Genomic DNA, 22,233 nt, shown 5'->3' with positions numbered 1-22,233 from the left:
GCTTTTCACCAAGGATTAATAGGGTGTCTGGGTAACATGTTGATAGACCAGAGGGATGTTCTGATAAAATTGCATACAAGATTTGATGACAATTGGGCAAGAAATAGCAATCAAACACAACCCATTCAAAACTACCAGGGTAGCAGTTGTGGGAGAGAGGATGTTTCTGGAGTAATTATAAAGCTTTCATCACTTCAGGGAGTTTTAATTTTCTTCACCCCAAACACTACAAAATGAGCAAAACAACTCACTGGTATCATTAAGGTGAAAATAATTTATACTCTATTCATACCAGGCACCAAGACAGTAGCTGAGCTTAGGATTGTGGATGCACAGAATGTACTTAGGGTACTAGAGTCCAGGGCTGAATCCCCAGAGTGTAAACAATACAGTAGCCTCTTGGTTAGATGTTAATTCCAGGGCTGAATGTCCAGTCATTTCTGGCTGATGGTAGATCTCCACTACAAGTCCCTTTTTACCTATTTTGTAGCAAACCTTCAAGTTTGCTTAAATAACCATAAGCACTAAGAGCTAAGAAAGCAATAATCTGAATTAACATGGCCAAAGGCCAATACAGATTTCTTTAAAATAATTGGATAATTTATGAAGATAAGTCATGAGTTTCTGCCCAAGTGTCCCAATATAAAAGCTAGTGTCCCAAGAATCATTCTGCAAAGTCAGGAAGATCCTGAGTTCAGCTACAAATGCTTTCTTGGGAAAAAAAAAATGTTTAAGATACCATTATTTGACACAATATTCTAGTTAACAGTGAAGACAGTGTTGACTTAGATCTTCTTTCTTCTAGACATACAAGGAAAGTTGACTCGGGTATGGTGGCATACACTCTAGAGCCAGAGGCAGGTGACTGGTTTACATAGTGAGATAAAAAAACCAAACAAAATAGTTGTTAACTTCAATTATTAACAGCCAAAATCTGACTCAGGAGAACGTCTAATTGCAAGCTGGCACTGAACAGTAACTCCAGCATTCAGGAAGGCCAGTCTGGTCTAGATAGTTCTAAGTTACCTACTGCCTGTCTTAAAAGATCAAAAAGGGGGCTGGAAAAAGGCTCAGTGGCTACAAACACTTGTTGCTCTTACAGCTGACCAACTTGGTCTTAGAGATCTGACTCCTACCTCCACAGTGCTGGGACTAAAGGTGTGCTCCACCGCTGCTTGGCTAAAACATAAATCCAGATCCCCTGAAACTGGAGTTACAGATGGTTGTGAGCAGTCAGATGGGTGTTAGGTACCTGTGTCCTCTGGAAGAACATCCAGTGCTCTTAACCACTGTGTTACCTCCAGCTGTTTAAGGCTTTTTTTCTTTCTTAAAGCAGCTCTATTGTGAAATGAATGAAATCTTTTTATACTTTATTATGCTCTGAAGGTCTTGTTTTTACTTTTTCCCCACAAGACTATGTGGCCTCAAACTCAAAGATCCACCTGCCTCAGCTTCCCAAGTGCTGGGATTAAAGGCATGCATCACCACCTGCAGTATATTCTGAATTTCCTGTTTTTTACTCAGGATAAGCAGCAGCTAGGATAGAAGCACAAAGTGCTTGGCTGTGTATTCCAAGTATATCCACAATAGTGCCCTCTCCTGGGCATAACATTTTATTCATTTACAATTACAAAGCAAGCTCTGCTTTTCACCTTTAAAAAGTGAGGGTTTTGGAACTCAGACACTAATTTTCTTGAAAACATTTTAGTATGTCTAACAATAAAGACCCTATTTAAGAATACATTATTTTTTTTTGGTGGTAATGGAGCTGAAAAATGAAACTGTCCCACCCCATTCTACTATTAAGCTGTATCACCAGACCCCAAAATAGCGTTTTAATAAGGTGCCACCTAATGGTCACTGGGGGTTTACTTAGGTACCACCACTCACAACTTGTATTCCAAAGGGCTTATGTTAAAAAAAGAAAGAAAAGAAACATACAATTAATACAATTTCTCTTACTCTTCACTTTTCTTTTTATTATTCAAAAGTCAAGTATTACTTTTAAATCATCCATCCTCAATTTTGATTTAATGTACCGTCATTTCTCCAAGATATGAAATTTCTGAATCTCTTTGGAATACTAATTTCATGTTTCTAGGTTTAACAAAACTGCTGAAGTTTTAAATTCCACTCTATTTCCCTGAAATCTCAAGACAGCTGCTGATGCAAATTTTAATATAAAATATTTAGTCACAAAATAGTATTGCTTTTGTATGCACATAGTTGTAAGATTACTTTGCTTTTGTCAATAAAAACTATACCATCTTTCATAAAACTCTAAACAAATTAAGAACTGTGATGTAGAACACAAATTACACATGTAAAGCAGGTGCCAGCACGTTAGGCTATATTACATCAAAAAAGTTTTAATGGTCCCAAATATATATATTCAACAGCTAATCATACACTCAGGGGGAGAGAAAAAACAAAACAGAAACAAACTGAAACAAAAAGAAAAATTATGACACAAATGACCACATCTAGAATTCCACTCAATCTTTAATCAAGTAGGGACAAATCCCCACTTCGAAAAAAAAAAAAAAATCTGCAGTTTGAAGGGCAAAGGGAACAGATTAAAAAAAAAAGAAGAAGAAAAAAGAAAAAAGAAAAAGAGGATACTTTATTTTGCCCCTCCCCCACAAAGGTTTTCCAAACCTGTTGTAGCTTGACTGAAATGTTCAGAATGTACGATTTTAAAGGCAGGTCTCTTTATACAAAGAGACTGCTGGCATTCTTTACTAGTGAGGAACTATGGCAGAAAGACCCATTCTTCTACGTGTCAAACATGGTCCAAGAAAGCAGGTTCTGATTGTAGCAACTGACCAGTCAATCCAGAGTTCCACTGACAAAACCCCTGCCCTGTTGGCTTTTAAATTTCCATTTCCTTCCCTGAGAAAAGGGCAATGTGTGGTCCAAGCTGGAGAGCTCACAGGCTTGTCTTTCCCCTAACTGCACGGCATCCCCCTCCTCCTGCTCCATGGAATTGGCACTTGATGAGCAGAAGTCCAGTGTGGTGCTGATCTGTGTCAGTCATTCACAAGAGACCACTGCACTTTGATGTGGATTTTGTAGGGGGGAGGGGTAAAGAACCAGTTTTGTCAACAGGTACTGATCACAGGCAGTTGCTATTATTGGGACTCAAATTTTGCTTTCTTTGACACTGGTAGTGTGTCTTCCTTGTCTTCATCCTCATCATCATCTTCATCATCATCAGGATAATCTACCAGACCCACGAGTCCTCCCTGTTGAGAAAGAAGAATTATGTAAAGAACAACCCACTACACTTGAAAATATCTGTTGTTAAGCTTAAAAAAAAAAAAAAAAAGTATAGGCCCCATGCTAGCATGCTGAAAATAATTTTTATATACAGTTTAAATTTTTCATATTTTTGTAAGGTTCTTTTAAGCTATGTAAAATGGCTTATGACTAACTATATAGAGTTCATTTTTTTTATGGTATTGGGGTTGAACCCAGGGCTTCATGCATGCCCAGGCCAAGGGCTCTATCTACTATTGCTACATACCTAGCCCTCTTGTATACCTCTAAATCTATCAATCTATCTATCTATCTATCTATCTATCTATCCATCCATCCATCCATCCTTTCTCCTTTAACATTTTTATTTATTGTATGTATATGCCTACACTATCACTGTCTTCAGAAATACCAGAAGGGGGGCATCAGATATCTTTATATAGATGGTTGTGAGCCACCATGTGCTTGCTGGGAATTGAACTCAGGACCTCTGGAAGAACAGTCAATGCTCTTAACCACTGAGCCACCTCTTCCAGCTCCAGCAATCTTCCTTTCTCAGTCTGTAGAGTAGCTATGACTATTGACATGCAGTACAATGCCTGGCTCAAATGTATCTCAAGATAAAAGATAAAATAGTATCAAATTGCAGGCAGACAGGAAAGAGATTCTACTGTTCCTCTGTCATTATTTCTTCTTGATTTTCCTTTTAGGTCTGCTTCTTCAACAGACACTATGACAATACAACTTGAATGGCTATGAAAATTCCTATCACTCTGCTCTCAGCCTGAGCCTGCATTTCAACAATGTTAGACTCAGGCCTAGTCCTGAGGGATCTCCTGCCTATGTCAGATGAAATGAGATTATGGGGCTAGCAAGACGGCACAGTGCTTTCTAAGCCTAATGACCTAAGCTTGATCTTTTGGATACACATGGCAGAAGGAGAACTGACCTCCACACACAAGCTTTGATGTGTCTGCACATAGTAACAGAAACTCCTGCTCCCCCTCCCAAGTTTTCACCTGGGTTCTAATTGGGAAATGTAAAGGTATTAAAAAACACCACAGGCAGACTATAGATTTGCATTGGACACTGGACATCAGTAGTGGTTGTGATGAAGTCTCACCTTCCAGTTCACATCATCTAGCTAGCTAGTTCCAGAAAAGAAAACCAAACAGATAATCCAGGCATAAAGACTGCTGAGTAAGCTTAAAGCATGGTAGGGAAGGGCCAGCACGTGGGGACTCCAAGCGTATTATACCTTTGTGGTAATAGCTGCCGTCTGAGATGTACTCTTAGGGACGGATCCAGGAGAGCCTGGAGAGCCTGGGGACCCAGGTGATCCTGGAGAACCAGGCAGGCTTGTTGCGGATGACTGGCTGGTGAGGTTAGTCTTTGTCCCACTGGACAGGGAAAGTTTGAAACTTGGGCTCTGTCGTCCAGAAAGATTAGTTTTCAGAAGCACCTCCTTCTCTTCACTTTCTTTCACTAAAAATGAGAATGTAGAATACCTTTCACTCATTATTTCCCTTAATTCCTCCAAATAAAATGATACTAAAACACAAGTAACCAGCATATTTCTTTGCCGAGGAACAGCCCTGAATGAAGTCCAACCTATGAACAAAGTTATCCAACCACCAAATACATTATCTAGCAGAAGTATGATCTTCAGTATACTTTTAGTATCCATAACCTCCAAACCATTTTCCTTACATTAGGAAAACTCAGCCTACACCTTTATAGTCAGCAATGCAACCACATCCTGTGAGTCTTTGAATTATCGCATACTCAGAGTATCGACTAAAGGAAGGATCAGGACTGAGAGCCTCATTTTCCCTTGCCCTTTGTTTCAACATACATTTCTTCCTTTCCATAAATTTACTTATTGGATCCATAATATCGTCATCATTCTTAGTTTTGTCAGATGGAGACACTACAGCTTCTCCATCTTCCATGTCATCTTCATCTGTGTTGAACCACATTTCTTCTTCATCTTCTAGTGTTCTGGCATCTCGTCGATATCGATGATTCCTCAAGATGGACCGCATGCTATGAGAAAATGGAAGACTGTAAGGGCTGAGGTATAATTTAACAATATCCTGGGGCTGATCCTGGGCACCACCAAAACCAAATATCAAACCACACTCAAACAAATACATAATTGAATGTATTAAATTTGACCCTATCAAATCTAATATAAACTACTAGAATCAAACTCCCTATTTCCAAAATGGTGACGGTTATAGATCAATGTACAGATATTTAAACCCTATTACAGAGACAGAGGCTAGAGATGGCACAGGAGTTAGGAACTGAGTTCAATTCCTAGCACCGAATAGCAGCTCACAATTATTTATATATCTAGTCCCTGGGAATCCAACATACTCTTCTGTCCTCTGTGGTTACCGGGAGCATACCTGGTACACAGACATACTTACAGACAACACACATGCACGTACGCATGCACACACACACACACTGTCAATGGGGAAAAAACAACCCAAACCGCAAATGTGAATATAGTTTATTAAAGAGGGTACATGGTATTTTAAGTAATCTATACTTAAAAAACTAATTAAGATAATATTCTGACATATGGAACTTCACTGCTATTATCAGTTTATGTTGGTGTCTGAAGATCTTACTATAATTTATCTATATTTTCAGAAACAAAACTAGCATAGGCATCACCAAGATGGTGCAAAGGGTAAAGGTATATATTCTGCTAAGTATGACAAACCCGAGTTTGAGCTCCAGAACCACATGGTGGAAGGAGAGAACCAACTCCTGCAGCCTGTCCTGAAGATACACCATCATGGTGTACTTGTGTGTGAACACACACATAAAAGATAAAAAAAAAATGTTGAAGAAAAAAAGACAATGACACCTCCTCCATTTCCCACAGTTTCTCTGCATATCTTCCCATCTTCTTTCTACTGGCCAACTCAAATACTGACAAAAAACAAGAAAGCCAGCATCACACAGAATCTATTGCTGAATAATGAGCACATTCAAATACGTAGAAACTTACCTATCAAGTTTGGGGTTGTCTTGCCTTTCTCTTTGCTGTTCAAACCTCAATTTTAATCCTTTAAAAGTCTGCACATAATCTACATCTTCTAATGCTTTCCAATAATTCTCAATTACATGGGCAGTTAATGATTTTATATCTTCCTACAGAAAAGAATTATAGTGAAATAAATCAGATATGAAAACATTACTTTAACAAGATAAGATTAGGCATTAGTGTGGCAATTCCTAAGACTCATTAAAAGTTTAATTTCACAGTTACTGTACAATTTTAAAAGTAGTCAGAAATAAAAATGGAAAGAGTATATATAATACCCTGGCACCTTCCTTAGTCTGCAGCTTTTGGTGCTCCTGGGAACTGTCCAGAGGTATTTCTAGAGTGTATATCCAAGTTCTAGAGATTCTGGTTCCCCAAAAATGGACACAGTGGCATACCTCCAATACCAGTACTTTCAGAGGTGAGGCAGGAGAACTGTCACAAGATTGAGGACAACCTGAACTGCAGAGCAAGACCCTCCCTCATCTCAAAACACAAAGTTCTGGCAATGGACTTTTGTGGCAGTTGCACAGTAACACAGAACACTACCCTCAGAGAATACACTTTAGAATGGTGAAAATGGCAAGCCCTGTAAATCTTTTTTCCCTTTCCCAACACAGGGTTTCTCTGTGGTACCTTGGCTTTCCTAAAACCACTCATTAGACTCAGAGATCCAACTGTCTTTGCTTCCTGAGTCCTGGGATTAAAAGTGTGTGCCACTGCTGCCTGGCTCTCAAGTTCTGTATATCTTTTCACAATTCTTTGTTTGTTTGTTTGAGACAGGGTCTGAGGAGTACTAGGTGCAAGCCACCATATGTAGCTCTATAAAGTATAGTAGATACTTTTGGGGTTTCTTATTAGTCTAAATTGAATTCCTTTTAGGATTTTTGTAGCATGGTTCTTAAAAGAAAATCTCTCCACTCTAAAAGACAAAATAGTAGTAATAGTTACTTAAGTTTTTCACATATATTAAAACCAAAATTCTAAAGTAAGAAGACAGAACCTACCACTCTAATAAATTCAAACATTTCTATTATGGCGGAGTTCATCAGATTGTAACGAGATCCGTTGTTGAGAAATGCTTTGACTACAGGTTCAAATAAAAAACTTTTCATTATGTAGCGGTTATAAAATTCATCTTTTAATCCAATGATTTTTCTCTTAAAACGGAGGGCACCTGAAACACAGAGGTATTGTTGTTCAAACGTCTACATCCCAGAGTCAACAAACAGCCTATTAACAGACATCCATGCTCACTTGTATGCAGCATATGAACCTGAACATAAGGATGTCAAGAGTACTGTAAGAGAAGGCATTCCAAACAGTGTCATGTCTGTAGGTTATAAAATTTATGCTTGTAATACAACATTAGGAAAGAGAAAGAGGTTTGCTTAGAGTTCAAGGTCAGAGGGGGCTACACAGTGAGTTCTAACAGCCAGGGCGAGGATGTGAGGAGACCCTGCCCACCCTGGAAAAAAAGGTAGTGTAATGTTATCATAGAACACAAGTCTTAGAAAGCCAGAAAAGTTCTGGGAATATACCAATCACTATCAGCCAAAATGTAATTTATTGCTGAGGCAAGGACAGATTATCATAATACTTAAGGTGATAATTCCTTCATCATACGTCTTTAAATACATTTTAAAGCAACCAAAAAGAGCACTGTTTTATTAGGGCAATCCACTGTACTATAATTTGATCTTCAAGTTTTTGGACACTCTTACTATTTTATAGAGTTAATGGATTTACACTGGTCTATTTGTAGATGTGGTTTAAAAAAAAAAAAAGAAAAAGAAAAAAAAAAAAGAAAAAGAAAAAAGACAAGAAACCATGAAAATCTGCATGCCCCCAAAATTGCCTTCCCATGGTTTAGATATAAGTTTAGATTGTTTTAAAATGCGGTCCTCTAGTCTCATTACAGCGAGTATGCTTTTTAATTTTCCCCTAGTTTTTCTTTTAATAATTAGGCTTTAACTTACAGATCAGCAGATATATATTTGCATCTTGAGATATGGGGTGTTACTTAAGTCACCATCAAGATCCAAATATGCTTAGACAGCCAGACTTCAGCAAAGCCCTCTTTAACCTATATGGAATTATCAGTAAGTTAATGCCCCAATTACTGTAAACAGTTCAAAAAAGCATACTCACTTCATGTAGGCACATCGTCTTCGGTTGGCAAGATTAAATATTGTGTTTGTATTTTGGTTTCTTTGGAGATCATGGAAGTGGCTCGTTAAATTGCCAATTTGTTATTAATCAAGTCCTTCATGAGCAGGTAGCCAGGCAACCATGCTGACACGGTTTCTGGGTGGGAAGGCAGAGGAGTAAAGCAGCTCAATTTTTCTTTCGTTGGCACAAAGAGGTCCACAAGTGAATGCCCAATTAGGTACAGTTGGTTAGAAACTGCCCTAACAATCCAACTTATTTAAGAGTGTATCTTCATAAAGAAACACTCTGGGCAGGGAGTTTGAAAATAGTTTAGAGTAATAACTACATTTTATTTTTAAACTACTGAAAAAATTTAAAAACATAAGTATGGTGAAGACCTTTTAAGCAGCAAGAGATATTGTTGTGTGTGGTGAATGAAGGCCTGACAAGGGTTTATTTCTAAAACAGTGATTTCTCTTGTTTTTGGTTATCTGGCAAAGGAACTTAGTGAGACAGCTCCACTTGTTTTGATAAAAATCAAAAGCTCAGGCTAATAGGTGACCTCCAAACATTTAGTAAGCAAGAGCTTGTAATTCTTCTTCTAAGATTTGGTAATCTAACTCTGCAGGCTTTGTGGAGACTTGTGTCCTATCAAAACATCACATTAACCCGATGCTATATATGCAGTTCTAGGCATGGGAAAAGAATCTCCTACCTTTTCAGAATTCAGTGAGGCCAGGACATGCAGACGAGACCCTTAACAACTCCTTAAAAGAACACCTAGCCCAGGAAGTGCTGATGTAGCAGAAGGAAGTTCTAGGTGGTTTTTGGAGGGGTGTGGGAGGTAGGGGAGTGGGCTTCCCTCTCTTATTTCCATTTGTCCTGGTTTACATCAATAATTACTTGTTTAAAATCATACCCCCAATAGCCCCACATTAAAAAAAAAAATCCAACACTATTATTTTTGCTACTAAATAAGTTGTTTTCCAAATGTTACCAGTCAATTCTATAAAGTCCAGCTCTTCAAAGGAGATTTGAGAAAGCTCCTAGTTATGCCCAACTGGCATTTTTACTGTAAAGTGTACCGTTTCCACTCACAACACCACCAATCTTCATTAAGGGGAAGAATCTCTTGTTTTGATCAGATGTTTTGTAGTACACTGACACAAGATTTCATGGAGTAAGTCTGAGACTCACTGACACATGCCACACATGGAACCAGTAATAGAAGCTTTGCACCAAAACTCTGTTCCCTCCTTCACCCATCCCACTGATGCTGAGGATTGAGTCAGGGCCTCATGACACTAGTATGCCAGGTAAAGCACTCTACCACTGAGCTGCCTCTGGCTTTACAATAAAGCTTTAAAAGAAATTTATCATTTTTACAGAGTTGTTTTTGTTTTCTACTTAGTATGCGCGAGAGGAGAAATATGTGTGCCACGGCTCACATGTGACAGTCCGAAGACGGCTTTTAGGAGTTGGTCCTCTCCCACCATGTAGGTTCAAGGGACCAAACTCAGCAGCAAGCTGCTGTTATCCAGCAGTCCACTTCTCCAGCCTGAGTTCAATACTTTCTAACACTGAACGTCAACATGAAAGTACCCAAAGCCTTAAAAAGGCACAGTAAGTAGATACTGGATGCATCACTGTGTTTCTACTTACGATGACTATCTAACTTATGAAATTCTCTCTGAAATAGCATGCCTAACTTTTCTCTCTCTCTCTCTCTCTCTCTCTCTCTCTCTCTCTCTCTCTCTCTCTCTCTCTCTCTCTCTCTCTCTCTCTCTCTCTCTCTCTCTCTATTTTTGAGACAGGGTTTCTCTGTGTAGCCCTGGCTGTCCTGGAACTCACTCTGTAGACCAGGCTGGCCTCGAACTCAGAAATCCGCCTGCCTCTGCCTCCCAAGTGCAGGGATTAAAGGTGTGCGCCACCACCGCCCGGCTCTAACTTTTTTTTCAATGCAGCATTAAATCTTGTTTCACCACATTTATACAGTTTCTTAAGTACACTATAAACCCAGTCTTTATAAAGGACTTATTGATGACTACTACTGTCTGAGATGCTCTCACCTTCAAGTCTGGGAAGAGGCCAACTGTGAAGGATTTAGGTTTCAGAGTAACTTGTCACAGTTATAAAATATGAATAAAATATATCTAAGAATAAATCGCAGTTTCCAATAGGATTTTGATCTTGTAAAATGATTTTCTACATAGTTCTTATTGGATTACAATTCTTTTTAAAATACTGCAAGAAGAGACAAGGGGAGTGCCTGAACTAAAGAAAAAGCCTTTTCTTTTAGCTTCCATGTCTTGACACTCTTCAGCTGGACTCAAGTTCCCTATGTATTAGCAAAAGACACCACTCTCCTATAGTTAACATCTTAACTTCACATTTAATTAAGAATATTGTTTTCTCATGAACAAGACAATTCAAGTTAACACCTTTGTGAAAACTGCCTGATCAGATTCACTTAGAACAAGTTATTACTATGATTCTCCAAGTTCAGTTCCTATTCAGTTGGACTTTTGATTTTCACAATCTCTCCTAATAAACTATAAAAACAAAACTAATTATAAAGGTCATGCCATCAGCTGTAAGGCTTACCTTAGCTTGAGATGGTAAGTATATAAAGATTCAATCTCAGATTCAATGAAAATAGTAGTAATTTGTGTTTAATCTCCCTCCATCTCCCACCCCCTCCCCTCTTTGGAGACAGGGTCTCTCTATGTAGCCCTGTCTTGAACTCACACAGGCCTGCCTACCCTTTGAAGTACCAGGTGGCACCGTATCTGGCTATTTTCTTTGTTGAAATAAAGCTATCTAAACCATCTATTCATTCAGTTTTTCCTTTCTGCCTCCTTTCCCCAAATAGACAAAACTCTTTATGGTGACTTAAAACTTGGCCCTGGTACCATCACTTCTCCTATAGTAAGTGTATGGTGTTCTGGTCACACGTATGTCTATGTACCATGTACCTGGTGCCAGAAGGGGATGTCAGATTATCCTGAAAGTAGAATATAGCCAGTTATGAATTGTCATGTGGGTGCTGGCAATCAACTTCAGAACCTCTGGAAGACCATCTATACCAGAGTCATCTAATGCCCTTCTTTGTACGTGCTGAGCTCACTGGTAGAAGATGATTTAATTTTTGAAGTCTTTAGAAAATCTTCAACATTGTCAATAATGCAAATGCTACGACTAACATTTAGCGCTCTGAAAGTTCAGTGGAAAGTAAATGAATCCAATGTTTTCTTCAACTTACAAAAAGACACATTCCAAGTACGTGTATTTTCATCACATATGTGTCAAGCAAAAAACAAGTGAAAACTTAAAACATGAATCCTTAAAAAACAAAACAAAACCACCAACTTACCTTTAAAAGCCAACTGACAAAAGTTACTTGGCAGTATCCAAGCCTTCAGAGTACCTCTAAACTTGTCAACTTACAATAACTACAGTTTAGATATGCAAACTTATTACTCAAGTCTGGCTACAGCAGAACCTATGGATCAACCTACTTCTAATTCACAAGTATGTTTTACTAGACTAAACTAAGGTCTTAACATTTAAAAAAAGTATAAGAATGATCTTATAACAAGAATAATCTTGTTAAAAATGTACTATTGCTCTTAGGCTAAGGGTGCATTGTAGTGGTCAAACGTATGCAAATGTTTTCGGTATTGGGCTCAATTCATAGTACCTCACACACAAATAAAAATCACTGTGTGTAAAGCTAGGAATGGTGGCTTGTACCTACAACCCCAGGCATGAGGATTGCTGTGAGCTTAAGGCCAGCCTGGGCTGCAGAAACACCATCAATAAAAAGTTAAAACAATAAAAGCAACCCAAATACCCCACCCCAGCCCCAGCAAACCAAAAGCAAAAGACACCACAAAATAGCTCACAGATCTCCATAAAGCTCCACACGTACGTATTTTAGGCTCTGTGGGCCACATACAGTCTCTGTGGTATTATTATTTGTTTTTCTTTTATTAAGCTGCTCTTTAAGAAAATATTAAACCATTTTCCAGTTTGTAGGTTATGCAAAAGAACAGACTATTGGTAGTTTTGGCTAAACTGTAGTTAACACTTGGTTCTAAAATAACAAACCAATCAATCACCAAAAGATAGTGGAAGGCCATTAGTGGAAATACGACTTGATCTGGCAGATACCTTCTGGCCACTCAACTTTGTATGAATGAAGTTCTTCCTTATCCCCTGCCAAACTACTGTCACCAGGGCTCATGCTTGCACTACGATCCTAGGCCTGATGATCCCTCAGCCAGTCATGTTCTCAGCAATGAGCTTCAAAGCTACAAACAGTAACAGAAAGACAACAATTCTTTAAGAAGCACTTACATAATGCCAAGAAAGCATGCTTGGAGGCCATAAGAACTAGCACTCTGCGAAGAATGTCCTTGTTGATAATATAGTTCTTTATGTGGTAGGTATGGTGCTCCACACAAAATGTTAGCAATTCCAATACCAGTGCTAGTAACTGCGCAGTTTGAAAGTCATCTAAAATAAGCAAAACATGGTCATATGTATGCTGAGCAGACAGCAAACAGTGTGAAATCACAGCAAACGCCCTTCATCTTTGGTGTAATTATGCTCTCACTGATTTCACTGCATTCTGTGCTTTCTTCAGACTTATAATGAGCTCATTTAAAGAAGTATACTTACTGATTAATCTTTACTCTTTAAAGTCAGCAAGTTTCTACCGGTTTCTTTCTACAACTTAGCACCCACTGATTATAGCACGGTCCCTTCTACAAGTTCTTTGTAAATGTGTCTTAAACTTGTTAATTTGGAAATAGGCCTCAAATTTTACCCAATATGAATAAACACAGACAGAAGCAAAATGACATTTCAAAGACTTGATTTGATTTCTAGGGTCACACAACAGTTCATTTAACATGCGGGGCATGTTAAATTCTAGCACTTCAGAGACAGAGGAAAAAAGTAAGCCAGTTTTACACTAATGCTATTACACTTTTTATTCAACACATTAATAATACTATAAATTAAGTATGTTTTAAATTAAACATACTACATTGTGAAATTATTAAGGGAAAATAATATATGGGTTCCTAGACAGAGCCTCAACAGCAATTTTCCAATAATGACATTGAAACTACTCTTTAAACACATACTCAAGTCCTAAGGAATAAACTGTAATAGTTTGCTGTTTACCATGGCAAACACTTGTGATCCCAGCACTGGTGAGGCTAAACAAAAAGACCTGAGACCAACATGGATACATAACAATCTTTCTCAACTGAACGACCAACCAACCGATGGACCACAGAAACAAATTACATTCTTTTGTACTTTTCTGTTAGCTGTGATTATGGTGCTTTTAAAACAAAATTCACCTTAAAAGTCTCTTGAAAATACATTTAAAAAAATCCTAATCTATTTATAAAACTTTAAAGATTGTTACTTCTCTACCTGTCTTTTACAGACTTAATTATTATTATTGTTAAAGATTTATTATGTATACAATGTTCTACCTGCATACACACCTGCAGGCCAGAAGAGGGCACCAGATCTCACTATAGTTGTGAACCACACGCGGATGATCAAAATTGAACTCTGGAAGAGTAGCCAGTGAGTGGTTTTAACCTCTGAACCATCTCTCCAGCCCAATTTTTTTTTTTTTTTTTAATTTTATGTGCATTAGTGTTTTGCCTGCATATATTTCTGAGACCAAAAGTGTGTGTGTGCAGTGCCCACAGAAGACAAAGGAGTGTTAGATGACCTGGGAGAGGAGTTTAGACTGTTGTTAGTTGCTGTGTGGGTGTTTTGAAATCAAACCAGGGTCCGCTGAGCTATTTATTTCTCTAGCCCCACTGTCTTAAATCTAGTTATTTAACATCAGCTTTGAGTTTCACAATTCAAGAAAACTATGACCCTGTGTTACCTTACCTTTACTAGGCTTGTCTTCTGTTGTATTTGCTAGTAAGGGAGCAGTGAGAACATGCATACAGTGCTTGTAGAAGAAACCCAGAAATTCAGTCTTTTCTGTTTTCTATGGAATCAAAAATACTTTGATGAACTTTAACTGTATTGGTTAGCAATAAAATACATACTGCTATGAAAAAGGAGAAATGGCTATGACTTACATTGGCAGTGGCTAGCATGTTCTCTGGGTCAACTAAAGTTCGAAGCAGGCCCATAAGTTGGACTGCTCCTCCAAGCTCAGGATCTGTATCACAAATCATATGTTCTATAATGAGGTTGATGAGCAAAATATCCTGGTGATAAAAAATATACACAATACAGATCACTAAGACAGATATTATAGAATTACAGCTACCTCTAGCTGTCTTGTTAATCTCAAAACAGAATGACAGATTCATTTAACAGGATAGATGGAAATGTCTCTTTCCCTTGATGGGTGGTTCAAAGACAATAAATAATACCAAAAGAACTTTAAAAGTACTCCCCCACTCTCTCTGAGACAAGGTCTCACTATATAGCTTTGGCTGGCATGGAACTAAAAGGCTGGCCCATAACTCGTAAGAGAGCTGCCTGCCTCCCTTGTGCTGGGATTAAAGTAGTGTGCTACCACTTACGGTTTTTCTATTATCTTTAAACTCATCTGATTAAAGAAGGGAGGGGTGCCAAAAGAAAACAAAACCACACCACACAGGTCAGGTTTGGTGTTAAACATGTCTTGCTTTTGTACTAACTCCATCTGCCTTCTGCAGAAAACCCATGAGCTTCACATTTATGGCTTCAAAGTAAGAATACTTAGCTAGAATGTATAAATCTGTTGGTTTCACTCCATTTACTTTTATAGTTTTCCTTATGGAAATAATAAATTGAATAAAATGAAACTAGAGTGTACAGTACATTAGGTAGATTTCAAATGTCAAAGAAAACCAACTTCTGGTTTCCCTAAGAACCTTTTAGGGCTGGTGTTCTTGACTCAAGGGATAAATAAAAACTGAGGGAGATAAAGAAAGAAATCTTCCATTTGTCTATATATGCTGTGGTAAAACAGACAAGGACAAAGAAAATACAGACAGTACATGAAAATGACTGGAAAATGAAATCCAGAGGCCTAATCTAATGCATGTTTGTGAAGTGTGAAAACACACACAGGCATGTCTGCTCACCCAGTGGCTACAGAGCCTAAAAGAACAGCCTTTAGTTTTAATTACTCAAGATATTCTGGTTCTTAAGATAGGACTATTTCATAGAAGAAAACTGTGAAGTAGGGTTCAGCAATTCATGGTACAGTTCTGCATGTACTCTAGCACTACAATTTTAAAAACAAACCATAAACATAGACATTATTAAGCATTCAACTTCAATCTGGCACAGATTTTTAAAAAGTAATAGAAGCTGTTTCATTTTGTAAGAAACACTGCAAGCTGACATTCTGCAGACTTCCTTCCCCTAAAAGAGAAATCATTTTCTCATTCTCAAGGAATTCAAGATAGTTTAATCGATTGAGTAAAACTTGGAAGGAGAATAAAAACCAGAAGCATTAGGTTAATAAAACAGAGTAGAAGAGCACACACATTCAGGCTTCTTCACATATTATGTACAGGACACTCAATCTACACTACCACAGTCTAAGCTACTTTTAAAGCCAATTCACCGACTCTAACTTCTGATTAAATACAGCTACAGCATACAGTTACTAGCTTGTTCTTATTCTTCCCTAATACTTTTCAGGGACCATATTTTATGTCTTTCATCCTGATGAATTCTGAGACTCTACCTCTGGTAGTACTTTCCAATGAAAATTACTCATAGTACCACATTCAGAATGGTCAACTGATTTAACGGCATAAATAAAACATTATAGCCAACTCAACTTTACAATTAAAAAAGTTGAAGACAAATACAATAAATTTATAAACTAAGGGAGAGGAAACTGAGCGGAAGAATGAGCCATCTGACATTATGGCTACCTGTTCCCAAAAAGCACAGTAGTTTAGATCTTAAAAATAACCCCAGCTACAGCCTCCTATGCATAAATACTTACTATTAGTGTAAATAATATTTACCTTGCCGGTTATTTTTTGCTCTGTTAACTTCTTACTTACATCATCATTCTGTTGTGCCTCCTGCATGACAAACTCTCGTACCATGGATGGATTATATTCAACCAAGTATGAGAATATATCAGTAGCAGCACTTCGCACCTGTGTATCATCCATGCCCTTCAAAGGAAAAGTACCAGTCTCTTATAATCTTAAAAACACAAACTTTATCAATGAAATTACCATAAAGCACAACATAAAAGAAACATCTAAATGGTTGCTGGGAAGGAATTCTTTTTCCTGTTGGTGTAGCCACTTATAAGCTGCTTGATGTCCCAGCAAACAACTCCCTATACATGCTTACCTGTGTAAGCAACCCTAGTTAAAACCAGTGGGTCACAGAAAGAAGACATGAAAGGAAGAGGAGGTTGGTTCAGCAAGAGTGAGATGGGGGAACATGATCTCAGCACACTGTATGAAATGGTCAAAACTGTAAATATTTATCTAAGGGTTAAGGAGATTGCTTGGTAGATAGAGCACTTGTCAAGTAAACAAGACAAAAAAAAAACACAACAAAAAATATATATTAAAAAATACAACACTCACCCCACCCCACAACAAAATCCCAAGTTCGAATCCCAAGGACCCAAGTACAGCCAGAGATGATAGTGCCCAAATTGTATCCTCAGTGCTCCTATGGAGGTGAAGACAGAAGAATCCCTGAAAGCCCCTAATCTAGATAGCATGTGGTATGGCAACATAAGGCAAGAGACTTTCTCTTAAACACGATGGAAGGAAAAGATTGATGCCCAAGTAGTACAACGACCTCCTCGGCATGCTCAGTGTCTTGTGTGACCATACTTAAACACATATACACAAACTTTTTTGGGGGTGGGAGGCAAGCAGCATAAATACTAAGGCAAAGGGCAAACCTTAGGAGGCAAGGCCTTTCTTGGTGTTTACTGCTATGCTGCAGTCAAGACTAGCTGTCCTGTAAGCTTCTGGATAATCCCGTCTCAGTCTTCCCTTTAATTATGAGTTCTGGGGTTACAGATATATCTATGTACTTAGATGTATCTGACCTATCTCCCCAGCCTCCTTAAGATATACTTAAAAGCATTTCTTATAAAAATAAAAAAGGCCAGGAGTGCTTGAATTAAAGGCATGTGCATTAATTACAATGTGCAGGCTTGCCTTTTAACATTTCATTTGATAAGCTACAAAGCTAATTATCAAAGAGGTGATAAATTACTTGTATGTATGTATGTATGTATGTATGTATGTATGTATGTATGTATGAATGAATGACAAGGTCTTACTATATGGCTCTCAGTGGCCTGGAATTTACTGTGTAACAGGCCAGCCTCAATCTCACAGAAATTCACCAGCTTCTACCTGAGATTAGAGGTCTGTACCACCACACGCAGCAGAAAATTATTTTACCCAAGCAGTCTGTTAATTAAACACCTGGGGGACTCTAATACTGGGATTATATTGCTTCTGTTAACTTTATGTAATACACAGCTAGTATTAAATATCAGCTACACTCAAATGATTTGCTTATTATATAAAACCAGTTAGCTATATATAAATGTATGCAGGTGTACTTGTGATTATGAAAGAAAGAGGCCAATAATTTAAGATAGAGCAAGGTGGTGCATGGGAAGAAGGAAAGGAGAACGTGATATAATTTCAAACAGTACAACTGTATGACATTACATCCAGCTTTTGATATAGGCTCCCATAGGTGGTTCAGAATGAAGAGGAGCAAACTTACAAGGATGACTTCTAAAGCTGGTAATATGCCCATATTTGACAAAGTCTTGAAAAAAGCATCTCTGTTTTGGGGTTGTAGCGTTTGAGAAAATGCACAAAATTCTTTTAAAAAGTTAACCTGAAATCAGGAAAAAGGACAAGTGTTAAAAGGTTAATCTAAAATTAGAAAAAGATTGAGGTTGTTTTTCTTCTTTGCCCTTCTAGTATTTGTCTGATTTCTTACCAATTCTTGTCTTTTTTCCTCATCTGTTGCTTCATCTGTTAGTTGTGCAAACAAATCTGTCAGAAATTTTTCATCTTCCTATGAAATAAATGACAGATTTAAGTATGTTACTGGTAAGATTGTATAAAATACAATTTCAACATGATGCAAATTAGCCTGATAAAACAAAGATGACAATTAAAAAAAAAGAAAAAATTAAGATACATGTATGTATATATACACGCATGTATACATACTGCCAAATATGGGATGTGCATACCTTTACTCTCTGTGCAGGTGGGTCTCTATGAGTTCCAGGACAGCTAAGGCTACATAGTGAAACTTTGTCTCAAACCAAAACCAAAGATAAACTGGAGATTTCTATCAGAAAGATTACCACTGTACTTTAACAAGACTCTTTCCCTAACCCAACCGGGAAGTAAGTGTTTCATACCCTGAAGGCCAGGGGTTTCTCACATTCTACTACTGTAGGAGAACATTCAGGCAGTAGGCAAATGAGCATAGCTGTGTTACAATGAAGCTTGGCCTAGTGGAAAATACTTTAAAATCCCAGCACTGGGAAGAAGGGGGGGGGGGGGGGTAAGGGGGGAGGAAGAGGCTGGAAACTTGGGAGGCCAGAATGAGCTTCAGTGAGATTCTTAAACAGTCAAATAAAACAAACACATACAAACACAGCCAATGTTTGCCAAGCTCATTTTTCTAAGTTTACATGAGCTAACGGTAAAAATCAAAGATCTACAACTTCTTTCCAGTAAGGATGAAAATGAAACTTTCTTCAAGTTTCAAAGACATAAAAATAATTTTTCAAGTTTTTAAAATGTTAAAATTAGAGCTCTTAAAGTATCTATTATTTGAAGATAATTATTACATAGAAAGTCTTTACCACACTATTTTGAAAAGGCCTCAAAAGATTCTATCACAGGATATTTTTCTGAAAAAGTAACAGGCCATACAGATCAGACCTGGTACCAACTGAATTTTCCTCATTATATTCTCTCATCTAGATTGTGATAATTTAAATCTATTTTCTTAGCTACAAGTACATGCAGTACTACTCCAGCTAAAGTGTAAGTACATGAAGCCTACAGTGTAGGTTAGTCTTTTTTTAAAATTACATTTATGTATGTGTGTGTGTGTGTATATATATATATGTATATATATATATATATATATATATATATATATATATATACATATATATATATATATGAAGTGAGGGCAGTGTCGATTTTCTCCTAGCATTGAGCCATCTTGCTGGTAATATGATAAGTAGTATATTCATTATAGTAGATGTTTAGTTTAGCAAACATTTTCTCTGACATTTGATTATAAAGTTGGTTACTTCTAAGAAAGTATAAATAGGTATAAATACATATGATTCTGACCATGTTTTCTTCTTTTATCAAAACCAATGGCACCCAATTTCAACATACATTCCAGCTGAGATCAGAATATTTAATGGTATTACAGAGGAACTAGTCAATGGTAAAGTGTGTAACTTTATATGTATACATAGAAAAGACTGGCAGGGAAAATTACACTTTAGGGGCTGGAGAGAAAGCTCAGTGTTTAAGAGAGCTTGATGCGCAAGCATGAGAACTTGAGATCCCAGCATCCAGACAAAACTGGGAATGGTCTTGTATACACCACCAGCCCCCAATGAGTAGGGTTGAAAACAGGAACAAATAAGGACACATAGTCCGGAGAGGAATTAGTCAGCAAATTAACAGAGGACACCCTCTGGCCTTTGTGTATACAAAGGTGTATTTATCTGTAAATACATGTACAAATATTATTACACCACACCCACATGAAATAGGAAAATTCTATTATTCAGTTAGAATAGACTAACATTTTGTCAAATACTATGACATAGTTCACATTCAAATCAATCACTAAAAGAGATCCTTTTTAAAAGCCCCTATGTTTTATAAAAACGTTCAATACTTTACTGTAATGGTTTCACTTGATCTTCAGACACTTCATAGTATCCTTTGGTACTAATATGACCAATCCTCAGATGGGAAACTCAAGAGTTAAACAAATGTTCAAATCACATAGCAGCTACTAAGTAACAACTAAGTAGAATCCAAATTGCCAACACTCTCGACTATTACAAAAACCCACTTTTGGGAGGGTCCCATGCACAGGTACCTGATACAGGTAATAGGACCAAACTCCAGTTCTCTAGAAGAACAGTACATGTTCTTAACTTATCACTCTTGCCATTCCTATCCAGCAGATAACAACCATAAGGTCTCAAGAGTATCATTATTTATCATAATGCAAATTAATATTATCAAAACACCATAATATCACAAGATTAAGTTTCAATGCAATAATTTAAGAAATTATTATCTTGCATAAAGCAGTTAGCATTTTAAATGTTATCAATCAATGCAGGTACCTTTTTATAAGTAGGGGAGGGACAGACAGGGGACAGGGGATGGAGAATGACCCAACTTACCTGTAACATACCAACAATTTCTACCTTGTTGAAAAAGATAAAGGAGTGAAGTGTTGATAACATGTTTTCTTCAAAGACTGAAGGAGTAGGGAGAACCATATCTTGTATATACTGAACTCTGTAGGTCTGATGAATTTTTTGTTTCAGCTCAGGATCTGATATGGGAATTACTTCTTTAAACTTGGCTGTTTTTGTTAAAAATTCCCTGTGTTTTCGTGGTTGTGATAAAGTTGGGTCATATTCTAAGCATCCAATGACGTCCATTATACATTCCTCAGAGAACATAACTTCAAAAAGGGCAGTTCGATTCAAGAGGAAGATCCCTTTGATAATCTCATATAAGTGGTGCAGTCCTTCAATGTTTTCCAAATCCTCACACACATGAAAAAGCTCTAAAAGCTTTTTAATATAACCCTCATTTTCCAGTGCTAGTGCGAGTTTCTCACGTCGGAGGGGGGAAGGTAAAGATGATGCCACAAGCTCCGCAATCTCCTCAAGTCGACTTAATTCACACGATGGCAATTCTAAACCCGGTGAGGACATATCATCAAATCGCTCCTCTTCAGATTCATCTACCAGGTCCTGAGTGATGTCCACTGAAGGGTCCTTTCCTTGAACCTATAAAAAAAGACTTTGTGGTAGCTAACAAAATTCAAACAGTAAGTCTAAACAACAGCCTGAGCTAAAGGACACATTATTTAAAACAAAACAAAAAAACTACCTCCCCTCAAACTTCAACTTTCAAGTTTTAAGACTATTTTATCAAACTTGATAGAACTGTTTACTATGCTGTAACTCTCCAAATGACATGTTTTCATGTTTATGAAAACTGAAAGTCGAGGAATAGACAGCCTCCTGGAGTACAAGTATATCAAAGACAGCCTAAACCGAAACTGTCATCAGAGTCACTTCAAGATCTACACATAGAGGACTATTGTCAAAGCACCTAACAGTCTTCTGTCCATGTCTTTTCTAACTAGGGAAAGTCCAGAGAAACATTCCTAGAAGTGTGCTATATATTGGATAAATTCAATATTTAAATAAAGTTCAAAGGAATATCAAATATAATAATGCTATGGCATAATGAATATATGTAACTATAAATAAAAAGGAAAAACCCCTAATGTTAATTGATTCCCAAAGACCAGGAAAAAACTAGCTTTAGACCAAAGTGTATCAATGGTCTATTATAAATGCTAGGTAGTAGCCCTGTAATAAGGAAAGCTGGTTAGGACACAAGTGCACCTATAATAACAAAGCCACATAGACAATAAGTAAAATCTAAATCTGTGTG

At 37.4% G+C, this 22,233-nt stretch overlaps 1 protein-coding gene across 2 annotated transcripts in view; it reads right to left on the bottom strand.

Moving 5' to 3' along the window:
• Nucleotides 1-1,952: 1,952 nt before the first annotated feature.
• The window catches only part of Ppp4r3a (protein phosphatase 4 regulatory subunit 3A), a 41,751-nt gene continuing 21,470 nt past the window's right edge, over nt 1,953-22,233 (bottom strand). The window contains exons 4-15 of one of the 2 annotated variants that reach the window (XM_076921396.1): nt 20,940-21,557; nt 18,473-18,550; nt 18,251-18,367; nt 16,498-16,653; nt 14,599-14,730; nt 14,402-14,504; nt 12,833-12,991; nt 7,330-7,499; nt 6,287-6,429; nt 5,114-5,304; nt 4,517-4,743; nt 1,953-3,245 (exon numbers count right to left, since the gene is read on the bottom strand). In XM_076921396.1, coding sequence (XP_076777511.1) covers nt 3,132-3,245; nt 4,517-4,743; nt 5,114-5,304; nt 6,287-6,429; nt 7,330-7,499; nt 12,833-12,991; nt 14,402-14,504; nt 14,599-14,730; nt 16,498-16,653; nt 18,251-18,367; nt 18,473-18,550; nt 20,940-21,557 — 2,208 coding nt within the window. In that variant the 3' untranslated portion in view covers nt 1,953-3,131. The remainder of the gene's footprint in view (nt 3,246-4,516; nt 4,744-5,113; nt 5,305-6,286; nt 6,430-7,329; nt 7,500-12,832; nt 12,992-14,401; nt 14,505-14,598; nt 14,731-16,497; nt 16,654-18,250; nt 18,368-18,472; nt 18,551-20,939; nt 21,558-22,233) is intronic. The other variant, XM_076921397.1, reaches the window with a different exon arrangement.

This window comes from Arvicanthis niloticus, chromosome 23, assembly GCF_011762505.2.
Source record: "Arvicanthis niloticus isolate mArvNil1 chromosome 23, mArvNil1.pat.X, whole genome shotgun sequence".
Classification (NCBI taxonomy): Eukaryota; Metazoa; Chordata; class Mammalia; order Rodentia; family Muridae; genus Arvicanthis; species Arvicanthis niloticus.
Note: the sequence above shows the minus strand (reverse complement) of the source record. Positions and strands in the feature narration are given on the sequence as shown.